Below are 20,762 nucleotides of genomic sequence, written 5' to 3'. Positions count from 1 at the left end.
AAAAAGAGGATCAAAGAATAAAATGTTTGAAATTACTTAAATACCCTTCCCACACACTTGTCCTCGACGCTGAAAGCGTGAACAGAACGACATGGTTTTCTTTCTAATAAGCTTTTCCCTTTCGTGTCGGTCGAATCAAACAATTCCAAATCTTAATTGTTACAGCGGGAAATTGAGATTGAGTCTCACTAGCCTTACTAAGTTAGTAAGGATTTCACAGTCCTTGCGCTAACCTTGTGAGATAATATAATAAAAAATAAAAAAGTATATTGATTTTATGACGCCCCACTCTGACACACAATCTCATCGTAGAATCGTAGATCTGTTACCTCAAGATACGTAATCATAAAAAAAATTTCATATGTATCTCAAGGCGATTGATCTATGGTTCTGTGATGAGAGCATAGCAGAGCGTCATATTATCGCAACTTCTATAAAAAAAAAAGATCTAGCTTCAAAGTTGTAGATGATGAAATTCTGTGCATTTTGAAAAAAAAAAAAAATCAAACAAAATTATTTTTTGTTATTGAATTTTAATTTTATATTTTGAAGTTAGGTAGAAATTCAGGAGTCATCTATTTTCAAAATCTTGGATCAAGTCTAAAAGAAATGTTTTGTTTAAAATTTTTTTTTTTTTTTTAATTTGAGTTTTTTATGAAATTTAGAGGGTTGTGGTGTTGGATTACTAATGTGATAATTCATTTTAGCAAAAACAACGGGACATCAATTTTTTTTTTTCAAAAATATCTCACATGTACATGTTATCAGCATCACTTTCATTAAAATAAACTAAAAGATGACATGTGCAAAGGCACATGTATCAAAAGGGCTAATTTGTAATTTAAAATATTGATGGGAGAGTGTTTGAATATTACAAATTAAAAATGATATTTAAATTTAACTGTAAAAATGGGGGTATTTATGAGATCCAAAATTTCGTGTCGAACCTCTCTCATTATAATTTATAATAAAGATAAAGATTAAAAAAAAAAAACATTCCTTGATCATATAACCACGTTAATTATTAGAGTCGTGATGGGGTGACACAAAAGGAGACACAAGAGTGACAAAAACTCATGGTAGATCGCACATAACAGTAGATGCTTTTCTGTGAGATACGAGTAAAAACGCATTTATAGTTATGTGCGCGCCTACACATCATTTTGGTCACCTTTGTATCTCTGTTTGTGTCATTCCAGCATCTTCCTAATTATTATTTTTTTAAACAAAAAAAACTTTGTAGAGGCATGTGTGGTAATACCACCTTTTGTTGAAGAAATTGTATTAAAGGTATGTTTATGTAGAAAAAATGTTATTTCATTAAAATCAATTTTTTTTATGAAAAATAATTTCCTCGTCTAACGAAAAAGTTCATTATGTTGAGAATATTTGTCCACTCAGACCCAAAAATAATCTTATAAAAAAATGATGTTTCAATAAAAATGTATAATTACATGCCTACAAAAAGAAATTTTCAAAAAAAACAAACAAATGTTGGTGGCAATCTTACCACAACCAAAGAACTTGACTTGAAAATGACACAAAGTTTGAAATGGGTTGTGTCTAAGTTTGGAATGTCAACCCACTTAACCCATTTAGTTATCATGTTATTAACGTGTTGTATTGACCCATGTACAATCCAACTTATATATATTACTCATTTAAATCATGAAACATACGAGGTGTTTCAAATATCAATAATTATTTAAAGATTTTTAAACTTTTATATTTTTTAACTAACTGTACAATTCCCTCTCATCCTCTTCATCTTTAATATTTAAGAAGAAGAAAACAACACCACCACACAAGTGACAGATACCTACATGTCTTCATCTCTCTATGTCTCTCTCTCCATCTACTTTTCTTATAATTTTGAACACATTTGACTCACAACATGAAATATATACACCATGAGGTTTTTTGGGCAGTCCCTTTGTAGGACACATGCCTTCTCCTATACTTTATATTGGTTTTCACTTTACTACAAATATGTGCCTAGACTTAAATCTATCAAACTATCTTTCCACTTAAGATAAAAAGAGTTTTATCGAATGGATTATATGAGTCGGGCCAATTACCTATTTAATAAATGTGTCAAGTTTAGATTTAAAGTTTTGACAAAATTATTAAGAGAGTGTATCCTCTGTGGTATATGTTCCTTGTAGTGAACTTTAAGTAATAGAGATTTATGCGTTGAAAAGAAAATCTAAGGCCTCAACTTTGTAAGTATTAGAGTGTAGATGAGGTATTAAAAAAAAGTGAAAATATAACAATTTTTTTAATATGATAAAGGCTTTGAAATTAGACGGTCCTTGAACTCCAATTTTCTAACGAATGAGATTTTGAGTATATGTGACTCTCTCAACGGTTAAATGTCATAACCAAACCCACCAAATATTTGTAGAAATTATTGGCCCAACCCCATTTTTGAAATATTTATCAAAAGTACCGTATAACCATTTTTTAATCAAAACATGAACGTACCATACAGACATTAAATTGATTTTTCCTTTATACCCTTTTTTCCAAGTATGCAAATAAACCGTTTTCTTATTAAAATAAAATAAAAAAAATCATTTAACTGAATCTACTCTCCTTTTCAAACTTTAAATCCTTACCCTAAACATAGTTTAGGCTTCTTAATTTTGTAGAAAAACATGATCACTCTCAAAACGCTAAAATAGCACAATGAGAAGCGTACCTTACAATGGTTACCCGTTTTGGGGTAAATAAATACCAAAATGGTATTATGGCTCTTTAAATAATATATATCCCCCTCCCCCCTCCTTCAAATTATCAAAGTAGAAATCCAACACCACATAATTCTAGATTTCATTAAAAAATCAGAATTCGAAGGAAAAAAAAAATCCTCTTTAATCTTGATCTAAGGTATTAATAATGGATGGCTAACAAACTCCCCAATTTAAATTTATAATTTAATGGTGAAAACTAATTTGTTTTTCGAATTTCTTTTTTCAAAGTTCTTAGAATTCTATCCTTTATAACTTTGTGGCATCGGATCATGTTTTTGTAAGTTACAAATTGATGAGGTTAAGATCTACTCCAAGATATGTTGAGTAACAAATTAACCTATCAATTTGAATTTTATAACCTAGATGCCCACTATAAGGTTTATTGGGTAATAAACTTGATAAAGTACCTTCAAGCGAGTTTTTTTTTTATAATAATAATGCAACAGTTAGGTCTGCATAGTAAATCTCTCTTGTTTTAATTAGAATAGGTAGATCCATCAACATTAATTTACTAACATTATAATATAAAAGAATCATGATAATCTTACTTACCCATATAACATACTTACCCCTGACATGACAGGTTCAGAATCAGTTCTGAGATGCAAAACTGCATCTTTTAGAGGGAACAATAATTTTGTATCCCGAGGAGAGTAGATCTATGATTTTCAAACCTATCTGGTCAGGTGTATAGATTGAGTATGCCACGTGGGCAAGTCCGATTATCACCATTCACCATAAAAACATCTTCTTAACAACTGAACAACTATTACAATCGGATATAAACCAACCAAACAAAACAACAACTAAAAAAAACTAAATCTCAGAGCACAAGAATTAATTAACCATGAGTAGCAATCAGATTTGCAATTATTTGGCAAAACCCTCCAATATCAAGCAAATAATCCAACATTGTACGCGGAGCCATGAACGTCAGATCATGTCTAAACTTGTCTAGACAAACAAAGATCAATCCCTCAGCTATCCTCACTTCTTTCATGGCATTAACATAATTACCTTGATAAAAAAATGAAGTACCATTCATGATATGTTTGTTCACTTGGTAGAATCCTGAGAGACAAGCTTCAATGGCGTTTCTCAAATGTGGGTCCTTCGTTTGTCCTTCTAACTGATTCAAGTATTTCCACGTCACTAAAGCTTGATTAATCCCACAACCTGCTAAGATTGAAACTATACCTTTGATATCTGAAGAGACGATACGCGCTTCGGGTATCAAGCACGTCATGCATAGGACTGGTGACATTGTTTTCTGGCATGTTTGTAGGGCAAAATTTGCGTCGCCATCAACAAAATGATGAGTGAAGAGAGGTAGTAACAGAAGGAGAAGGAAGAAGAATGTTGTTTCATTAGAGGAGTACATGTTCTTGATGAAGTAAGGAACAGTTGAGTTTTTTCTTCTCTTACTAATTAAATAAAATCAATGGGATTCTTTCACTATTTATAAAAATCCCTTATGATTTTGTTAATTATTTAGTTTACTTATTTGTAACAAGGAGATAAGATTGTCTTGTACTAATTAATAAAAAAAATAGATACAGTCAGATATTTTTGAATAAGAGAAAGCATTTTAGTTAGGAAAGATCTTTGTCTTTTATTTAATTTTTCGGTGCGGATGTTGAAGGATTCCAAGGAATATACAATCTACTAGATTTAGGTTGTCAATGGGCTAGGTCTTGTCCAATTCTATTTAAACCTATACGGACTTAAGAGGAAAGACAATAAAGTGAGATGGGTGGACCTCATGGCATTTATCTCTTATAAAACTGTAATGTAATGAGACCCACGATTGTATTTTATTATATAGATAAATATAATTATAATTAGAGTCTCAATTAATACCTATTGAATCAAAATCCAAAACTCCGGTTTTGATTTTCTTTTTATTAGAATCCATTAAAATCGGGTATAAAATGAAATCGAATCAATAGGCATCGGAACCGTTAGGTTTTATCCCATGGGTACCCATAGGTACCCTTAGGGGCGGAGTCAGGATTTTCTTGTAATGGGGGCAAACTATCATTAGCTGTATAATTGAAGAACTTGAATGGACGGAGGTGAGGGTGTGGGGGCAAAAATTAGAGGGAGATGAGGGGTGTGGGGGCAAATGAGGAGATAGGTGAGGGAATGGGGACAAATGGGGCATGTCATTAGTTGAAAATATAGGGGTGTCTCAAAGTTCTGTGGGGGCAATTGCCCCCACCAGCTCCTTACTAGCTTCGCCCCTGGGTACCCTTAACTGTTTTATTTTGTCATTTCTCTTTATACCATACATTGGGGGTGTCAACGGTTACCCAAATACATGAATACCTGATATACTTAGAACTAATTATTTGGTTTTGGGTCCACGATGAGGGACCCGGTCAATTTCCAAGTCGGTTATGGGTAGTCATTCTAAGGATCCATTAAGAATCGGATCTCCATCGATTCCTGTTAAGGTATAGGTAAGTGGAGTATTTTGAAGAAAAACAATTACTTATTTAAGAGGATGCTTATATTTAGTAGTATGACTATTAATTTATATCATTATATTCATGGTTTATATTCATGCTATAGAGAATTCTTCGACTCTATTCAATTGTAATATATTCAAGATTTATTTTCATGAAATAGAGAATAATATTTAATGCTTATTTTCAATGATATTCGATAGTGTTCTTAGTTTTGGTAAATTATACAGTTAAGAAGTCCATGACACAAAATCACTTTAAAAACTTTAAATTCTTGATCATTCTATACATATTTGGCTACCCATTCTATTTAGAATTGAGTAAAATTGAAAGTTATTTATCTTAACGAGTACCGGATAAGTATCAGGTATTTCTAAGGTTGGTTCTGGTTCCAAGGGTCCCATACCCGGAACCCAAATCAATAAGAAACGAACCAGGTGTTTAATTTAGATTTTGGCTCTGAGTATACATAGAACCGACCCAAACCTAACCCGTTAACACCTATACATTATTCAAGGTTTTTCTACATTTAAAATTACTACATATTATATAAAGTTCTTCAATTTTTTGTATAGACTATGCATTGGTGCTCAGAATGAATCGTCTCTTCTAAAACTTTATTACTTGTAAAAAAGATGAATTGTAATTTTTTGAGAAAGTAAATCCTTAACTCATAGTTTTAGTGGAACAAATTATAGCTAAATAGATTCATCGTACACAACATGTTAATTTTTAAAAGGAAAAAAAAACTGTATAAAATATTGAAATATTGTTTTCATGTTCTATTCTTGAGAATCAGAGCCAAAGGGTACCTGTATTTTTTAGTGGTTCCAGTCCACATATTTTAGAGTCAGAATTGAAATTAGCAAAATCAAGAAAATATAATAGATATGTCTCTAATTGCCATAGGAATCGAATCAGAGCTGACCCATTGACATCCCTAATTTTAATATGTTATAAATAAAATAAAAATACGTTACCAAGCCGGATTGGGCACCAACAAGCCTAATTCCCATGCAAAAAAGGGACCCGGCCTAGTTAGACCATTCACTAAATGAGACCCTTTTTAGCAATCTGCTTTTTTCTCATTCTTTTTTCTTTTTTATCAAAATTTTGTGATTTTTTCCAATTAAAAGTATTATTCATTCGAATGCTTGAATGATTCAACAAAAATTATATATTTTAACAAATAATTTGTTAAAATCATTTTTTTATTTATTAATATTGTAATATTCGACAACAAAAAAATGACATTAACCTAAGTTACTAATGAAGCTCCGATCTCCTCCATCGATTGGACTTCTCAATCTCTCCATCGTCTCCACACTCCACTAGCCCATTCAAATAAATCTGTCTCTCATGTTCTCCTCGACAAATTGATCAAAAGAAACAAAACAAATACAAAAAAATCAAATTTGAAAGTAACAAAGAAATCGTCTGAAATCAAATCAATCTCTATAACTTTATAGAGAAGAGCTGAAATCAAATCGATCTATGCAACTCTTTAAAAAATATATAAATATTTTAGTGATTCTCCTTTAATATCTTTTTTTCTCTTAACAATAGGAATAAACATCTCTCTCTCTCTCTCTCTCTCTCATTTTTTTCAATGGTTGCTTGAGATCTAAGTTGTGATTTTCTTAATTGAGTTTAGTTGTTTTTTATTATTCAAATCTTTTCAAAAAATTACATGATTAAGAATTTTACTAAAATATTGTAAATCTTTTATGGATTTTTATATTGATAATTAAATCATCCTAATTGAACTCACGATTTTTTTAAGGGTGGGATTTTGTTGTAGTGTGATATTAGAAAAAAAGTTGTATCATTAAAATTAAGATTCAGGATCTAGAACAGGGTCCCATTCCTACTCTATCGGACTGTGTCTATGTAGTACTACGTTAAGCTCCTAACCAAGCCATTTTTTCATGGCATGCAGACCAATGTGTTTATTCTCCAACAAAAACATGACACGTAGATATTGTATTTTGCTATAGAAACGGAACACCGTTCTGGATCACGACTCTAAAATTAATTTTCTAATCACAAGTAATTTCCTTGCTTAATAAATCGCATTTTATTGTCAGAGAATATTTTCAATGAAAATGCATAATTATACACCTACATTTTTCCGAAAGAAAAATAAGTAAATAAATAAAACATTTCCCATGGCCAACACATGCCTTGAGTAATTTGGACAACCTTTTTGGTTCCCCATGGGCCAATAATTTTATTAGTCTGACGTGTACGTTCCAAGAATTGTAGATTTTCTCCCTTGGGATGTACAATTGCACATCCGCATAAGACATATGCAGATGTATCCCAAGGGAAAAATCTACGGTTCTTGTACTTGCCACATCAGTGAGTTTTGAGTTACCTTGTTATGTTGAGGACAAATTCAGTGCGCTTCTATTAAAGGGGTGTGTGATAGTAGAATGGAACACCGTTTTGGGTCGTGACTCTAAAATTAAATTTCTAATCAAAAAGTTATTTCCTTGCTTAATAAAAAGGCATTTTATTGGGGTTTGGAACAGAAAAAATTTGTACGGACAGAAAATTTTCAATGAAAATGCATAATTATACTCCTACAGTTTTCTATCAAATAAAAATAAGAAATTTTTATCAAAACATGATCAACTTTTGACTAAATTCCGATTCTGGGTCATTATTCATTTTAATTACCAAAATATGAAAGTGAAAATCAATGATCTCACAGTTTAAAGTGGCAATCTTGTAGGTTTTGAAGTGACAATCTCGCAGATTTACTACTATTAGCGAGATTGTCACTGTATATATTAAAAAAAAACCGACAAAATTGTCACTTTAAACCTGAGAGACAGACACTTGAAAAACCTATAATCTTGCATGTTCACGTTTTGGGAATTCATATAACAGGTAGCCAGAATTGTAATTTCATCAAATTCGGCTCAAAAAATGGTAACTTAGTGTACCTAAAAAAGAACATTTACCAACTGCTTTTTTACCATGCCAACACACACTGCGAGTAATTTGAATAACCTTTTTTGCACCCTATGGGCCAATAGGCTTAGAGAGTTACAGTGGTCTGATAAATGATAAGGGTTGCTCAATCATGGTTTTAAATCTCGTCTAAGACCGAGACGACTCATCCGATATGTCTCAGTTTTGTCCACCAACGACACAGATAGACAAGTCAAAACGAGATTTAAAATCACGATTTATTTTTGTCATTGTTGAATGAAACCACTCAAATGTATCGGAAAACTCGTCCAAGACGAGTTTCATTCATGGACGAGACGAGACGTCAAAACGAGTTTTAAAATCATGTCCTTAATGGATGTTTTATCAAATCGGCCGAGTATTTGTAAAAATTATTGGCACATAAAAAACCATGGCCTTTGCTAAAAAAAAAGTAAAATTCAAACTTCAGCTTACAATGGGTATCCTTTTAGGCATAAATAATTACCAAAATAGATATGGCTCTTTTGGTAAATTAAAAAAAAATGGGTAAGCCAATGATTTCACCCCCCTACCGATAAAAAAAAAATGATTCCCCCCCCCCCCAATTAGTATAGGTAGATCCATGAACATTTATTGATGACATTTAAACATCCCCAACAACAACTGAACAACTATCACAATCAGGATATAAGAAAAAAAAAAAATGAAAAAAAAAAAAAAAACAAATATCAGAACACAAGAATTAATTAACCAAGAGTGCTAATGAGATCTGTAATTATATTGCACAACCCTTGAAACTCAAGCACTTTCTCCGGGATTTTAGGTGGAAGCCTCACCACCGGATACCGTCTAAATTTGTCGAGACACTTAAGCATCAATCCCTCAGCTGTCCTCACTTCTTGCTTGGCACTAACATAATCATCACAATACAACATGTGGGGGGAAATTCTTGAGCGCCGACACGTGGCTCGGATAAAGGGCCAAGGATAATGATTTTGAGGTCGGACAAAGACTATTGCTCGGTTTACTAACTCCGACGAATGCATGTATTCCAATCTCGGAGCTGTGCCATCAGCTCGTAGGTCGGTATGACAGATAAGCCTGCAATAGACAGCCAGTTCTAACCACCCACGTCATGTCAGAACAAATCTGACTTTCTCAGAAGTGATGGGGCAGTTGCAACAACTCCAGCAGCTGACATGTCAGGGAGTAAGCAACTACCCCAAGTCACCTCAAGGGGTGGCACAGAAAACAAACAAGTCGAACACCTATATAAGGAAGAAGATTATGAGTAAAAGAGGTTCGAATTCTTCTTCTCTAAGCACATTACACTGATCAATTTGGCTAACTTGATCGTCGGAGTGGGCTGTTTTGCAGGTCCCCCCGAGCTTAAAGAGAAGGAAAGTGTAGTGCCATTTCGTGCATCTACAATTTGGCGCCGTCCGTGGGGAAGCTTACAAGGAGAAAAACGACCAATATGGGAAGAGCTAGAGGCGAAAACCGCGGAGAACCATCGAATCCACTACCAGCAGACTCGCCCCCAAACGCGCCGGATCCAATGCTAGCAATGTACAACTTACTCACAGAGATGAGAGAGGAAATGCGCAGGGGGTTGGAGAAACAAAATAATGAGATAGTGGAAATAAGAAAGGAAAACGAAGAGCTCAGGCAAAGGTTAGGCGAGCGTGCAGAGACCGAGGAAGGCCCAGGGGAAGAGCAGAGTAGCGACCATCCTGTTCGAGCGGCAAGAACGGAGGTAGATTGGACTGAAGATTCAGCAGCAGTAAAAACGCAGCAGGGAAGCTCCGAAGTTAAAGAAACCATGACGAGGAAGGAAGTGGAGGAGATGCTCAAAAGGAGGGATGAGGAATTCGCGCGAGGAAGGATCCCGCGCAAAAGGTACGGAACGCAATTCGGGAGCTCAAAGGGACACCATTCTCGCAGGCGATAATGAAGTCAGAACCACCCAGGTCGTTCCACATGCCAAAGTTTGAAACTTACGACGGGACGCGAGATCCCATGGACCATATACTGCACTACAGAAGTCAAATGGTGCTGTACCAAAATGATGATCCGTTGCTCTGCAAGCTGTTTCCGTCAACCTTGAGGCTCGGGGCCATGATGTGGTTCCAGGCCTTACCAGCCGGGTCCATTACGAACTTTTCCGAGCTGGAAGAAACGTTCGTGGGGCAGTTCGTGCACCTGCGAAGGAAGAAGGTCGGAGTTAACTCTACTCTTTAACCTTCGACAGGAGCCCGGGGAGAGTATTAGGTCGTTCGTAACCCGTTTTCGAACGAGAGCCCTGGACGTAGAGGGCATGGACGAGGCCACAGCATGCGCGGCGTGCATCGCTGCGGTGATCCCGGGAACGCGGTTGCATGAGTCCTTGATCAAGTCTGATCCTACTCGTTAGAAGATTTGTATGCGAAGGTGGAAAAGTACATCCTGGTGGAGGAATCTGTGAAGGGCAGAAGAAGGAGCACCCAGACAGTGGCTAACAGCGAAGGAGGAGTAGACGCTTCAAAGGTACCGACCCACCCTGGAGTGGAAGGAAGTAAGAAAAGGCGGAGAGATTCGAACGAGCAGTCGTGGTGGAAAAGAGGCCGGGTGTATACCCCGCTCAACGAAAAACTATCCGTGATACTGAGGCGCATAAGGGGGGATCCCGATTTCGTTCAGCCGCCACGGGGGTATAAGGGGAAACCCGGAAAACCATTCTGCGAGTATCATGAGGCTGAGGATCACCCTACTGAGGACTGCTACAGGCTGCGCCATATCATCCAGGATATGATCGATGCTGGGAAGCTCAAAGGTTATGTTTCCACGGGAGGAAGGAGAAGTGGGGAGACTACCGAGAGAGCTGAGCGAAAGCCCGAGCAAAGAAGGCCAGCTAAAGGAGGGCGTCGAGAGACGGAAGAGCGCAGGATAATTCATACCATAACAGGAATATTAGGGGCCGAAGTGCCGTCTAGGCGTGAGATTCGGGAGAAGGTAAAAAAGATCCGACATATGGTCGGGGTTAACAGTGTGGCGTCAGGAGTACGGGTAGTTGGAACGACAAACCTCGGAGCAGATCCCCGGGCAATCGTATTCACAGAAAGTGACCTAAGGGGGACGGCAGGGCCCCATCAGGACGCGTTAGTAATCGCGCTTCCAGTGGGAAACGTCGAGCTCCGAAGAATACTCGTGGATTCGGGGAGCGCGGTGGACATTCTCTTCCTAAGCGCGGCTAAGAGAATGGGGGTTTCAGAAAGTTTGGAGCCAACGCCGACCCTCGTCTATGGGTTCAACGGAGCCGCTAGCAGCTCGGTAGGAGAAATCACACTCCCGATCTCAGCAGGGTCTAAAGTGGTAATGACGAGATTTGTGGTAATAGATGCAGACTCGGCTTATAACGCGATCTTGGGCCGGAGATGGATACACGAGATGAAAGCAGTCCCGTCAACCTATCATCAAGTTATCCGTTTCCCGGGCAAGGAAGGAATAATGGAAATCAGGGGAGATCAGGAGATGGCGCAGAGGTGTTTTCACCTGGCTTTGAAGCAGGACCAAGGCCCCGAGGCCGTCCCACCAAAGAAGAGAAAGGTAACTCCAACTGTTAATGAATCTTCGTAGCAATTACAGAAGTAGCCGCTGCGCGAGCAGCGAGTAACAGTTGAGGAAGTCGAAACCGTGGATCTCGGGGGCGATGGAGGACAGATAGTTAGTGTTGGTACCACGATGTTGCAGGAGGAGAGGGCAGCGCTACTCCAACTCCTGAGGGCAAACAAGGATGTATTTGCATGGTCATTGGAGGACATGCCTGGGATAGACCCGTCGGTGGCGTGTCATAGATTAAATGTTGATGAAAGCTTCCGACCTATTAGGCAGAAGCCCCGGAGGCTGTCGCCGCGCCTCAGGCAGGGGGTGAATGAGGAAATCGAAAAGCTTTTAAAGGCCGGGTTTATCAGGGAGGTAGAGTACCCAGAATGGATAGCGAACATAGTAGCAGTGCCGAAGAAGGATGGAAGGGTGAGAGTGTGCATCGACTTCACGAACCTGAATAAGGCATGCCCAAAGGATAGCTTCCCGCTACCAAGGATTGATAGGTTGGTCGATGCCACGGCTGGACATGAGAGAATGTCGTTTATGGACGGATATTCGGGGTATAACCAGATCCCCTTAGCAGTGGAAGACCAGGAACGTACATCATTCATCACCGAGCAAGGGCTGTTCTGTTTTAAAGTTATGCCGTTCGGTCTGAGAAATGCCGGGGCAACCTACCAGAGACTCGTGACAAAAATGTTCGAAGGATTGATCGGAAAGACTGTGGAGGTGTATATCGACGATCTGTTGGTAAAAAACAAGAGAGCGGGAGACCATCTGGCAGACCTCAAGCAAACATTTGATCGGCTGAGGAGTTTCAAAATGAAGTTGAATCCGAAGAAGTGTGTCTTCGCCGTTTCCTCTGGGAAATTCCTCGGGCACATTATCACCAGGAGAGGTATCGAGGCAACCCAGACCAGATCCGGGCGTTGGTAGAAATGCCGAGCCCCGCTAACCAAAAGCAGGTGCAGAAGTTGGCAGGAGAATAGCTGCGCTAAACAGGTTTATCTCCAGGGTGTCCGATCGATGCCGCCCGCTCTTCGCGTTATTACAGAAGGAGAAGAATTTTGCATGGAGTACGGAGTGCGAGGTAGCCTTTAGCGACCTAAAAAGGTATTTGGGGCAGCCACCGATCCTTAGCTCTCCGGAAGATGGAGAGGAGCTGGGGATTTATCTGGCGACCAGTCCATCATCGGTAAGCTCAGTTCTCTTTAAAGTTGAAATGGGACGGGAATATCCTATTTATTACGTTAGCAAAACGTTGGGCGTATCGGAGGTTAAATACACCAGGATGGAGAAGGTGGGATTGTCGCTCGTTTACTCGGCACACAAGCTCAGGCCCTACTTCCTTTCCCACCGCATCCGGGTTGTGACGGACACCCCGCTGAAAGAGATGATGCACAGATCCGAAAAGTCAAGGAGGATGGCGAGGTGGGCTGTAATCCTCGGAGAGTACGACTTACAGTTCGAATCCCGGACAGCGATAAAGGGGCAGGTGTTAGCAGATTTCCTTGCGGACTTCCCGGTAGAGGATCCGAACTGGGTAGAGTTGGAGAACGAGGATGAAGGGACGGAAGAAGTAGAGCTGTGGGACAAGCAGGCAGGATGGAGAATTTTTGTCGATGGGTCATCGAACTACTCGGGCTCGGGGGTTGGAATAGTAATTGTGACACCGAGCAACGATAGACTGGAAAAGGTAATTAAACTTGGGTACGGGGCGTCAAATAACGAAGCAGAGTACGAGGCAGTCATCCACGGGCTAAGAATGGCGAGCGAGTTGAAAATCGGCCGGGTAAAACTATGCACCGACTCCCAACTTATAGCCAACCAATGCAACGGGAAATTTGAAGCAAAGGATGAACGCATGGCGAGATACTTGATCTCAGTTAAACGAGAGATTGAGAAGTTCGACCAAGTGGAGATATGCCAGATACCCAGGGATGAGAACAGGCACGCAGATTCATTGGCTTACATTGCCTCAATGCTAGGGGAGACGGAGGGACGGTCTTTACCTGTGGAATACCTGCCTAAAGCAAGCATCGAACATGTGGAGAGGGAGTGCGCACAGGCCGAGAGAACGTCGGGATGGATGGAAAAATTCACTCAGTATCTGCGCTCAGAGGTTTTGCCAGCAGACAAGGGAGAGGCCAGAAAATTGCTTCGGCAGGTCGGAAAGTACACTCTCGTCGGGGAGGAGTTGTATAGAATGTCCTTCGGGGGGCCACTGCTTAAGTGCCTTACTAAAGGAGAGTCCGAGCTCATAATGGCGGAAATCCACGAGGGAATCTGTGGCAATCATTCGGGAGGACGGTCGCTCGCCAATAAGGTTATCAGTCAGGGCTATTTCTGGCCGAGGATGCAGGAAGACTGTAAGAAGTATGTAAGGACCTGTGGTCAATGCCAAAAACATGCCCCCATGCATCTGCAGCCAGCCAGTGAACTCCACCCTATGAAATCACCCTGGCCGTTCTCAATATGGGGAATGGACATCGTGGGACCTCTGCCTCGGGGAAAGGGGGGCAAGCTATTCATCCTGGTGGCCACGGACTATTTTACTAAATGGGTGGAAGCTGTTCCCCTTACACGGATCCGGGAGGAAGAAGTTATCAAATTCACGTGGGAGCACATCATAACGCGGTTCGGGATCCCTTATGCACTGATCTCGGACAATGGAACTCAGTTCAAGGGCAACCGCGTGCAATCGTACTTCAAGGAATACGGAATCCGTTCTCTGCAATCATCGCCAAGATATCCACAGGGAAATGGCCAAGCTGAAGCATCAAACAAGACAATCCTCGCAAACTTGAAAAAGAAGCTGGAGGAACACAAGGGAAGGTGGGTAGACGAGCTACATAGTGTCTTATGGGCATACCGGACCACGGCAAGAAGGGCGACAGGTTTCACCCCGTTCGCACTAGCCTATGGAACAGAAGCTGTCATTCCCCCGAGATACAGATCCCTACAACAGGACGCTGGTGGCCGAGACAGAATTCAACGACGAGATGGTGGCTCGGAATTTGTACTGGTTGGATGAGACGCGGGAAAGGGTCATAGAGAGGTTGGCACGGTACCAACAGGTGTTGAAGAGATCTTATGACCGGAAGGTACGTTGCAGGGAGTTCAAAGTCGGGGATATGGTGTTACGAAAGGTATTTTCTAATACCAAGGAAATTAATAGTGGGAAGCTCGGCTGCAACTGGGAAGGACCGTATATTGTGCGAAAAGTCGGGGAAAGCGGCGCTTACTACTTGGAGACTCCGACCGGTGAGGAAATTCAGTCACCATGGAATGTATTCAATTTAAAGAAATACTATCAATAAAGCCATCTTAGTGCCTATGCCTGCTGTTCAAGGAAAAGCCTCGGCCCCTCCATAGGAGCCGAGCCCCCGAGGGGGGGTTTGGAGGAAAAGCCTTGGTCCCACCACGGGGACCAAGCCCAACTGGGGAGTTGGTCTAAGGAAAAGCCTCGGCCCCTCATAGGAGCCGAGCCCAACCGAGGGGTTGGTTTAGAGGAAAAGCCTTGGTCCCACCACGGGGACCAAGCCCAACTGGGGAGTTGGTCTAAGGAAAAGCCTCGGCCCCTCCATAGGAGCCGAGCCCAACCGAGGGGTTGGTTTGGAGGAAAAGCCTTGGTCCCACCACGGGGACCAAGCCCAACTGAGGAGTTGGACAAGGAAAAGCCTCGGCCCCTCCATAGGAGCCGAGCCCAACTGAGGAGTTGGTTCGGAGGAAAGCCTTGGTCCCACCACGGGGACCAAGCCCAACTGGGGAGTTGGTCTAAGGAAAAGCCTCGGCCCCTCCATAGGAGCCGAGCCCAACCGAGGGGTTGGTTTGGAGGAAAAGCCTTGGTCCCACCACGGGGACCAAGCCCAACTGGGGAGTTGGTCTAAGGAAAAGCCTCGGCCCCTCCATAGGAGCCGAGCCCAACCGAGGGGTTGGTTTGGAGGAAAAGCCTTGGTCCCACCACGGGGACCAAGCCCAACTGGGGAGTTGGTCTAAGGAAAAGCCTCGGCCCCTCCATAGGAGCCGAGCCCAACGAGGGGTTGGTTCGGAAGAAAGCCTTGGTCCCACCACGGGGACCAAGCCCAACTGGGGAGTTGGTCTAAGGAAAAGCCTCGGCCCCTCCACAGGAGCCGAGCCCAACTGAGGAGTTGGTTCGGAAGAAAGCCTTGGTCCCACCACGGGGACCAAGCCCAACTGAGGAGTTGGACAAGGAAAAGCCTCGGCCCCTCCATAGGAGCCGAGCCCAACTGAGGAGTTGGTTCGGAGGAAAGCCTTGGTCCCACCACGGGGACCAAGCCCAACTGGGGAGTTGGTTTAAGGAAAAGCCTCGGCCCCTCCATAGGAGCCGAGCCCAACTGGGGAGTCGGTTTGAAGGAAAAGCCTTAGCTCCTATACGGAAGCCAAGATAAACTATGGAGTCTAGTTCGGAATCGGAGCTTCGGTTCTTTGCTAGCGTTAAATCCATGGAAAAATCCTATGATCGAACCTAAGGAGCTAGGTATAGGTAATTATTTCACTTGTTTCCTAAGCAATAGACCTCAATATGATAAACAAAAAAAAAAAGAATGCAGAACAGCAAAGGACACAAAAATTTCAGAAAAATATCTATTCATATATATTTCCATTTGAATTACATAAAAAGTTACAAAATTGTGCTACAAGAAAAGAAGGAGAGAAAAATTAGACATCCGCGGCAGGCGTAGCTTCGGCTTCATCGGGAGCTTGGATGTCCACTGGTGCAGCTGGGGCTTCAGGCATTGGCTCGGGAGCAGCAGTTGGTATGGCTTCCGGGGTCACCTCCGGCCTCTTTGCAGCGGCCTCGGCTTTCCTTAGCTTCGCCTTCAGCTTATTATAAGCCGTCTCCCAGGCCTCCTCCGAAGAATCCAGCTGGGCTTGGAGGGAGTTGAGCTGATCTTGGAGTGCTCTCTCCTGCTCTACCTCCTTCGCCTTCACCAGTTCTTCTAGGGAAGAAATCTTCCCCTCCGCCAGAGCTAGCTTGTCTTTATTCTGCTCCAACTCGGATAGTGCGCTATCCAAGCTTGATTGGAGTTTCTGGGAATTGGCCGCAGCCGCATCCTTTTCAGCCTGTAGCTGAAGGAGGCGACCTTCCGTGGACCTAAGGCTGTCCACGGAAGCGTCGCAGGATTCCACGAGCTTGGCCACGGCGTGTTGCACCTGGTAAGGAAAAGAAAAGAGTTTAGATGGAGGGACAAACTGGAAATAGGATTCGAACCAAGGAAAATAAAAGGCTAGGATAAAAGCTCACCACCGCCAAAGCTCGGAACGCTTCGTTCGAGAATTTTGCCGAATCACCGGCAAAACTCTTGCGGACTTTCTCCACGTCCCGCGGTAGCGCGGAAGCATCGAAGATTGCCCTTGCTATGGCCGGGTCGGACAAGGCCGAGTCTTTGTCCGACACCGGCCTGCCCCTGACTGAGGGTTGAACTACCCAGGGGGTAGGAGGCACGACCCCCCTCTGCACCGATCCAGCCGAGGACGCCTGCGATGGCTCAGCTGGATGGCAGGTCTCCTCTTGAACTTGAGGAGGGGGCAGTTGGAGCACCGGGACTGGAGGACGGGGCCCCCTCCTCAACCTCTTTAGAAGAGGTTGATGGTCTTCCTCTTCTTCCTCCTCGGGATCGGCATGTCTTACCCCGGGAGTTGCAGTTGGTATTGCTGGGGGAACCACAGCAACTTCCTCCTCCTCAGAGTCGGAGGCTAGGACTGGTGGGGGACGCTTGGATTGCAGTGCCATTTCTGCTGGGCGGATTGACGGAGGTAGAAAGGCCGTAACTTGATTGTACAAGTCGGGGTTGGAGAAGAGGTGGGTGATCACCACGGAGTCTCCCGGAAACTTGTCTTTGGCCGGGCCTGCATAGGTCGGGCGACGCATAGTTAGTCTCTAGGCAAGAGAATAAAAGAGAACAAGAGGAGAAACTTTTAGTAGCACTCACCATGGGTGTTGAAGAAGGAATAGGCCAGGGAGGGAAGCTCGTCATCTTGGGCGTACTCCCACTGACCAGACAACTGAATGGGGAACAAAAACCACTCCTTGTCCGAGTCAGGTAACTCGACCAAGGAAGGCTTCCCTCTCCTCTTCGATAGATAGAAGAAGCCCGGCCTATTCGGGCACTTCTTCAGAACGAATTGGGCCCTGATATCCCAGAGCCCTAGCTGGAGGCCGTCCTCCAGCCTATGGTTCATATGCTCGAAGGCACTAATAAGTCGGAAGAAATTTCCGCTCATCTGCCCAGGTGCCCTCCGGTAAAAATTCAGAACCTCCCGAGTCAGCCTACTCAAAGGGACTCGGAGGCCTGCTCTAAATTGCCCCCAGTATACCACCGTGGTACCTGGAGGGCCTTCCCTGAGCTGCGTGGCCTCGTCCACATAGGACAGGCCGACATTGGCAGGGACACCAAAGGTGCCCCTAACCACCTCCAATGGAGGGCAGCCAGGGGAATAAGATTTCCCCTTGGCCATGAGGGTGGGGTGACAGAGGAATGAAAGGAAAAACTAGAGGAGAGGGGTGGCCTTGACTCTGTTACCTTTTCTTCAATTTCCTCTTCGAAGGGAGCTGGTTACAGAGTAGCTGATGACTGGATGGCGCGGCGAAGGCGCGGCGGAGGCACTGGCAAAGACAGGAAGTGCGCGAGGGGGCAAACGGGCAGAGTAACAACAGGGAGAGCGAAAGTGAAAATGAAAATAAGAGGTAAATGGGATATTTATAGATAAGGAGAACCTCGAGATATGCACTTAGGATCAACGGACAGGGTTTCTCAGAGGGGTTATGATAGGGTATTAAATAACGCTGAGAAACCCGATATGACCGTTCGCCCCATTGCACGCGAATCGAGCCATTCCCCGGGCGCCACGTGTACACCACGCAATAATTGCGCCGTTTAAATCAACAGACAGGGCGCGAACTGCGATGATAGCCCAACCGACCGCCGCCCTCGAAAAGTGAAAAGGCTAAGTAACGATTCGCCATAAAGATACCATTAATCTTAGCTAAGACCCAATAAGAGGCACCCACGTGTCAGTTTTCGTTATTAATATTCCCGAGTACCCGATCATGCTGCCCGAGCCCTCGGGAGGGGGTATTGTGGGGGGAAATTCTTGAGCGCCGACACGTGGCTCGGATAAAGGGCCAAGGATAATGATTTTGAGGTCGGACAAAGACTATTGCTCGGTTTACTAACTCCGACGAATGCATGTATTCCAATCTCGGAGCTGTGCCATCAGCTCGTAGGTCGGTATGACAGATAAGCCTGCAATAGACAGCCAGTTCTAACCACCCACGTCATGTCAGAACAAATCTGACTTTCTCAGAAGTGATGGGGCAGTTGCAACAACTCCAGCAGCTGACATGTCAGGGAGTAAGCAAACTACCCCAAGTCACCTCAAGGGGTGGCACAGAAAACAAACAAGTCGAACACCTATATAAGGAAGAAGATTATGAGTAAAAGAGGTTCGAATTCTTCTTCTCTAAGCACATTACACTGATCAATTTGGCTAACTTGATCGTCGGAGTGGGTTGTTTTGCAGGTCCCCCCGAGCTTAAAGAGAAGGAAAGTGTAGTGCCATTTCGTGCATCTACACAACATTGTAGTACCATTCATGATATGTTGGTTCATTGGGCCAAATTGTGGGAAACAACCAAGAATTGAGACTCTCAATCCGCCATCTAGCGAATTTAGTTCTAAATAATTAAAATAGTCCAACAAGAATTTAAGATCGTTAATCCCACAAGTTGCTAAGATTGCGATTAACCCTTTTAAGTCTGATGTGTTGGCATGTGGGTCGGGTGTCAGACACGTCTGGCATAGGACCGGTGCAATTGTTTGCTTGCACGTTTGTTCGACAAAATTTGCATCACCATCGACAAAGTGATGAGTGAAGAGAGGTAGGAACAGAAGGAGAAGGAAGAAGTAATTTGTTTTAGTAGAGGAGCTCATGTTCTTCAAGTAAAGAACACTTGAGTTTTTTCTAATTGAATAAAATCAATGGGGCTCTTTCACAATTTATAAATCCCTTATGATTATGTTAATAATTTAGTTTACTTATTTGTAATGAGGATATAAGATTATCTTATGAATAAATATAAGATAAGATTTTTTGGGATAAGGAAAGGCGCTTTATATTAGGAAATATCTTTGCCTTTTATTTAATTTTTCAGTGTGGTGTGGGTGTTAAGGATTATTACAAGGAATCTATCAATCTACTATATTTGGGATGTCAATGGGCCGGGTCGCGCATCATTCTATTCAGACCTATAGGGGCTGAAGGTGAAAGACAATAAAATGAGATGATATGGACCCTACAACTTTAATCTCCAACAAAATTGTAGTTGAGTAGAATTCATAGTTGTGTTTTATCATATACTAGAGTTCACCCATGTCGTAGGCACGGGTTGTGGGCATCCTCTCAGATTAAAGGAGTAAAAGTAAAAAATAAATAAAATTAGTGTAGGGGTGGCAATCTTAACATGATTCATAAACAACACAAAACTAATTTTAAGATTTAAGGAATAAAAGATGAAAAATAATAAATAAATTAAAATGATAAAAAATGAAATATAATGAAGTTATGGGGGGTAAAGTGGAGAGAAAATAAAGTGGGCCCACAATAATATTATTTTTTGGGTGGGTAAAGGAGATAAAAATAATAAATAAATAAATAAAAGTTAATAGAAGACATATAATAAAGTTAGAGGAGTGAAAATAAAGTTGAGGGGGTAAAGAAAAAAAATAATAAAATGTTAAAGTGGATTCCTCGCAAAGATTTGTGTCAAACAACCGTAGCAACTTAGTTGTGTTTTATTGTATAAATAGATAAATATAATTATAAATGAGTACTTATCTAATCGAAATCAAAACCGATTAGAGTTGGGTCTAAAATGGAATCGAATCGATAAAAATAACCGTTAGGCTCTATCCCATGGATACCCGGAACTATTTTATTTTGTCATTTCTTTTTGTACCATATGTGATTTAGGGTTTTCCTACATTTTAAA

General features: G+C 42.0%; 1 protein-coding gene across 1 annotated transcript; it reads right to left on the bottom strand.

Moving 5' to 3' along the window:
- Positions 1–16,429: 16,429 nt before the first annotated feature.
- On the bottom strand, positions 16,430–18,521 carry LOC147411245 (uncharacterized). The gene is made up of 3 exons (XM_086431940.1): positions 17,704–18,521; positions 17,016–17,620; positions 16,430–16,924 (listed from the first exon to the last, which is right to left on the bottom strand). The coding sequence occupies exons 1-3, from the start codon at positions 18,227–18,229 to the stop codon at positions 16,430–16,432; spliced, it is 1,626 nt and encodes a 541-aa protein (XP_086288066.1). The 5' UTR covers positions 18,230–18,521.
- Positions 18,522–20,762: the final 2,241 nt, after the last annotated feature.

The sequence above is a fragment of the Akebia trifoliata genome, chromosome 1, assembly GCF_017979445.1.
Source record: "Akebia trifoliata isolate Shusen 1 chromosome 1, ASM1797944v1, whole genome shotgun sequence".
NCBI lineage: Eukaryota > Viridiplantae > Streptophyta > Magnoliopsida > Ranunculales > Lardizabalaceae > Akebia > Akebia trifoliata.
Note: the sequence above shows the minus strand (reverse complement) of the source record. Positions and strands in the feature narration are given on the sequence as shown.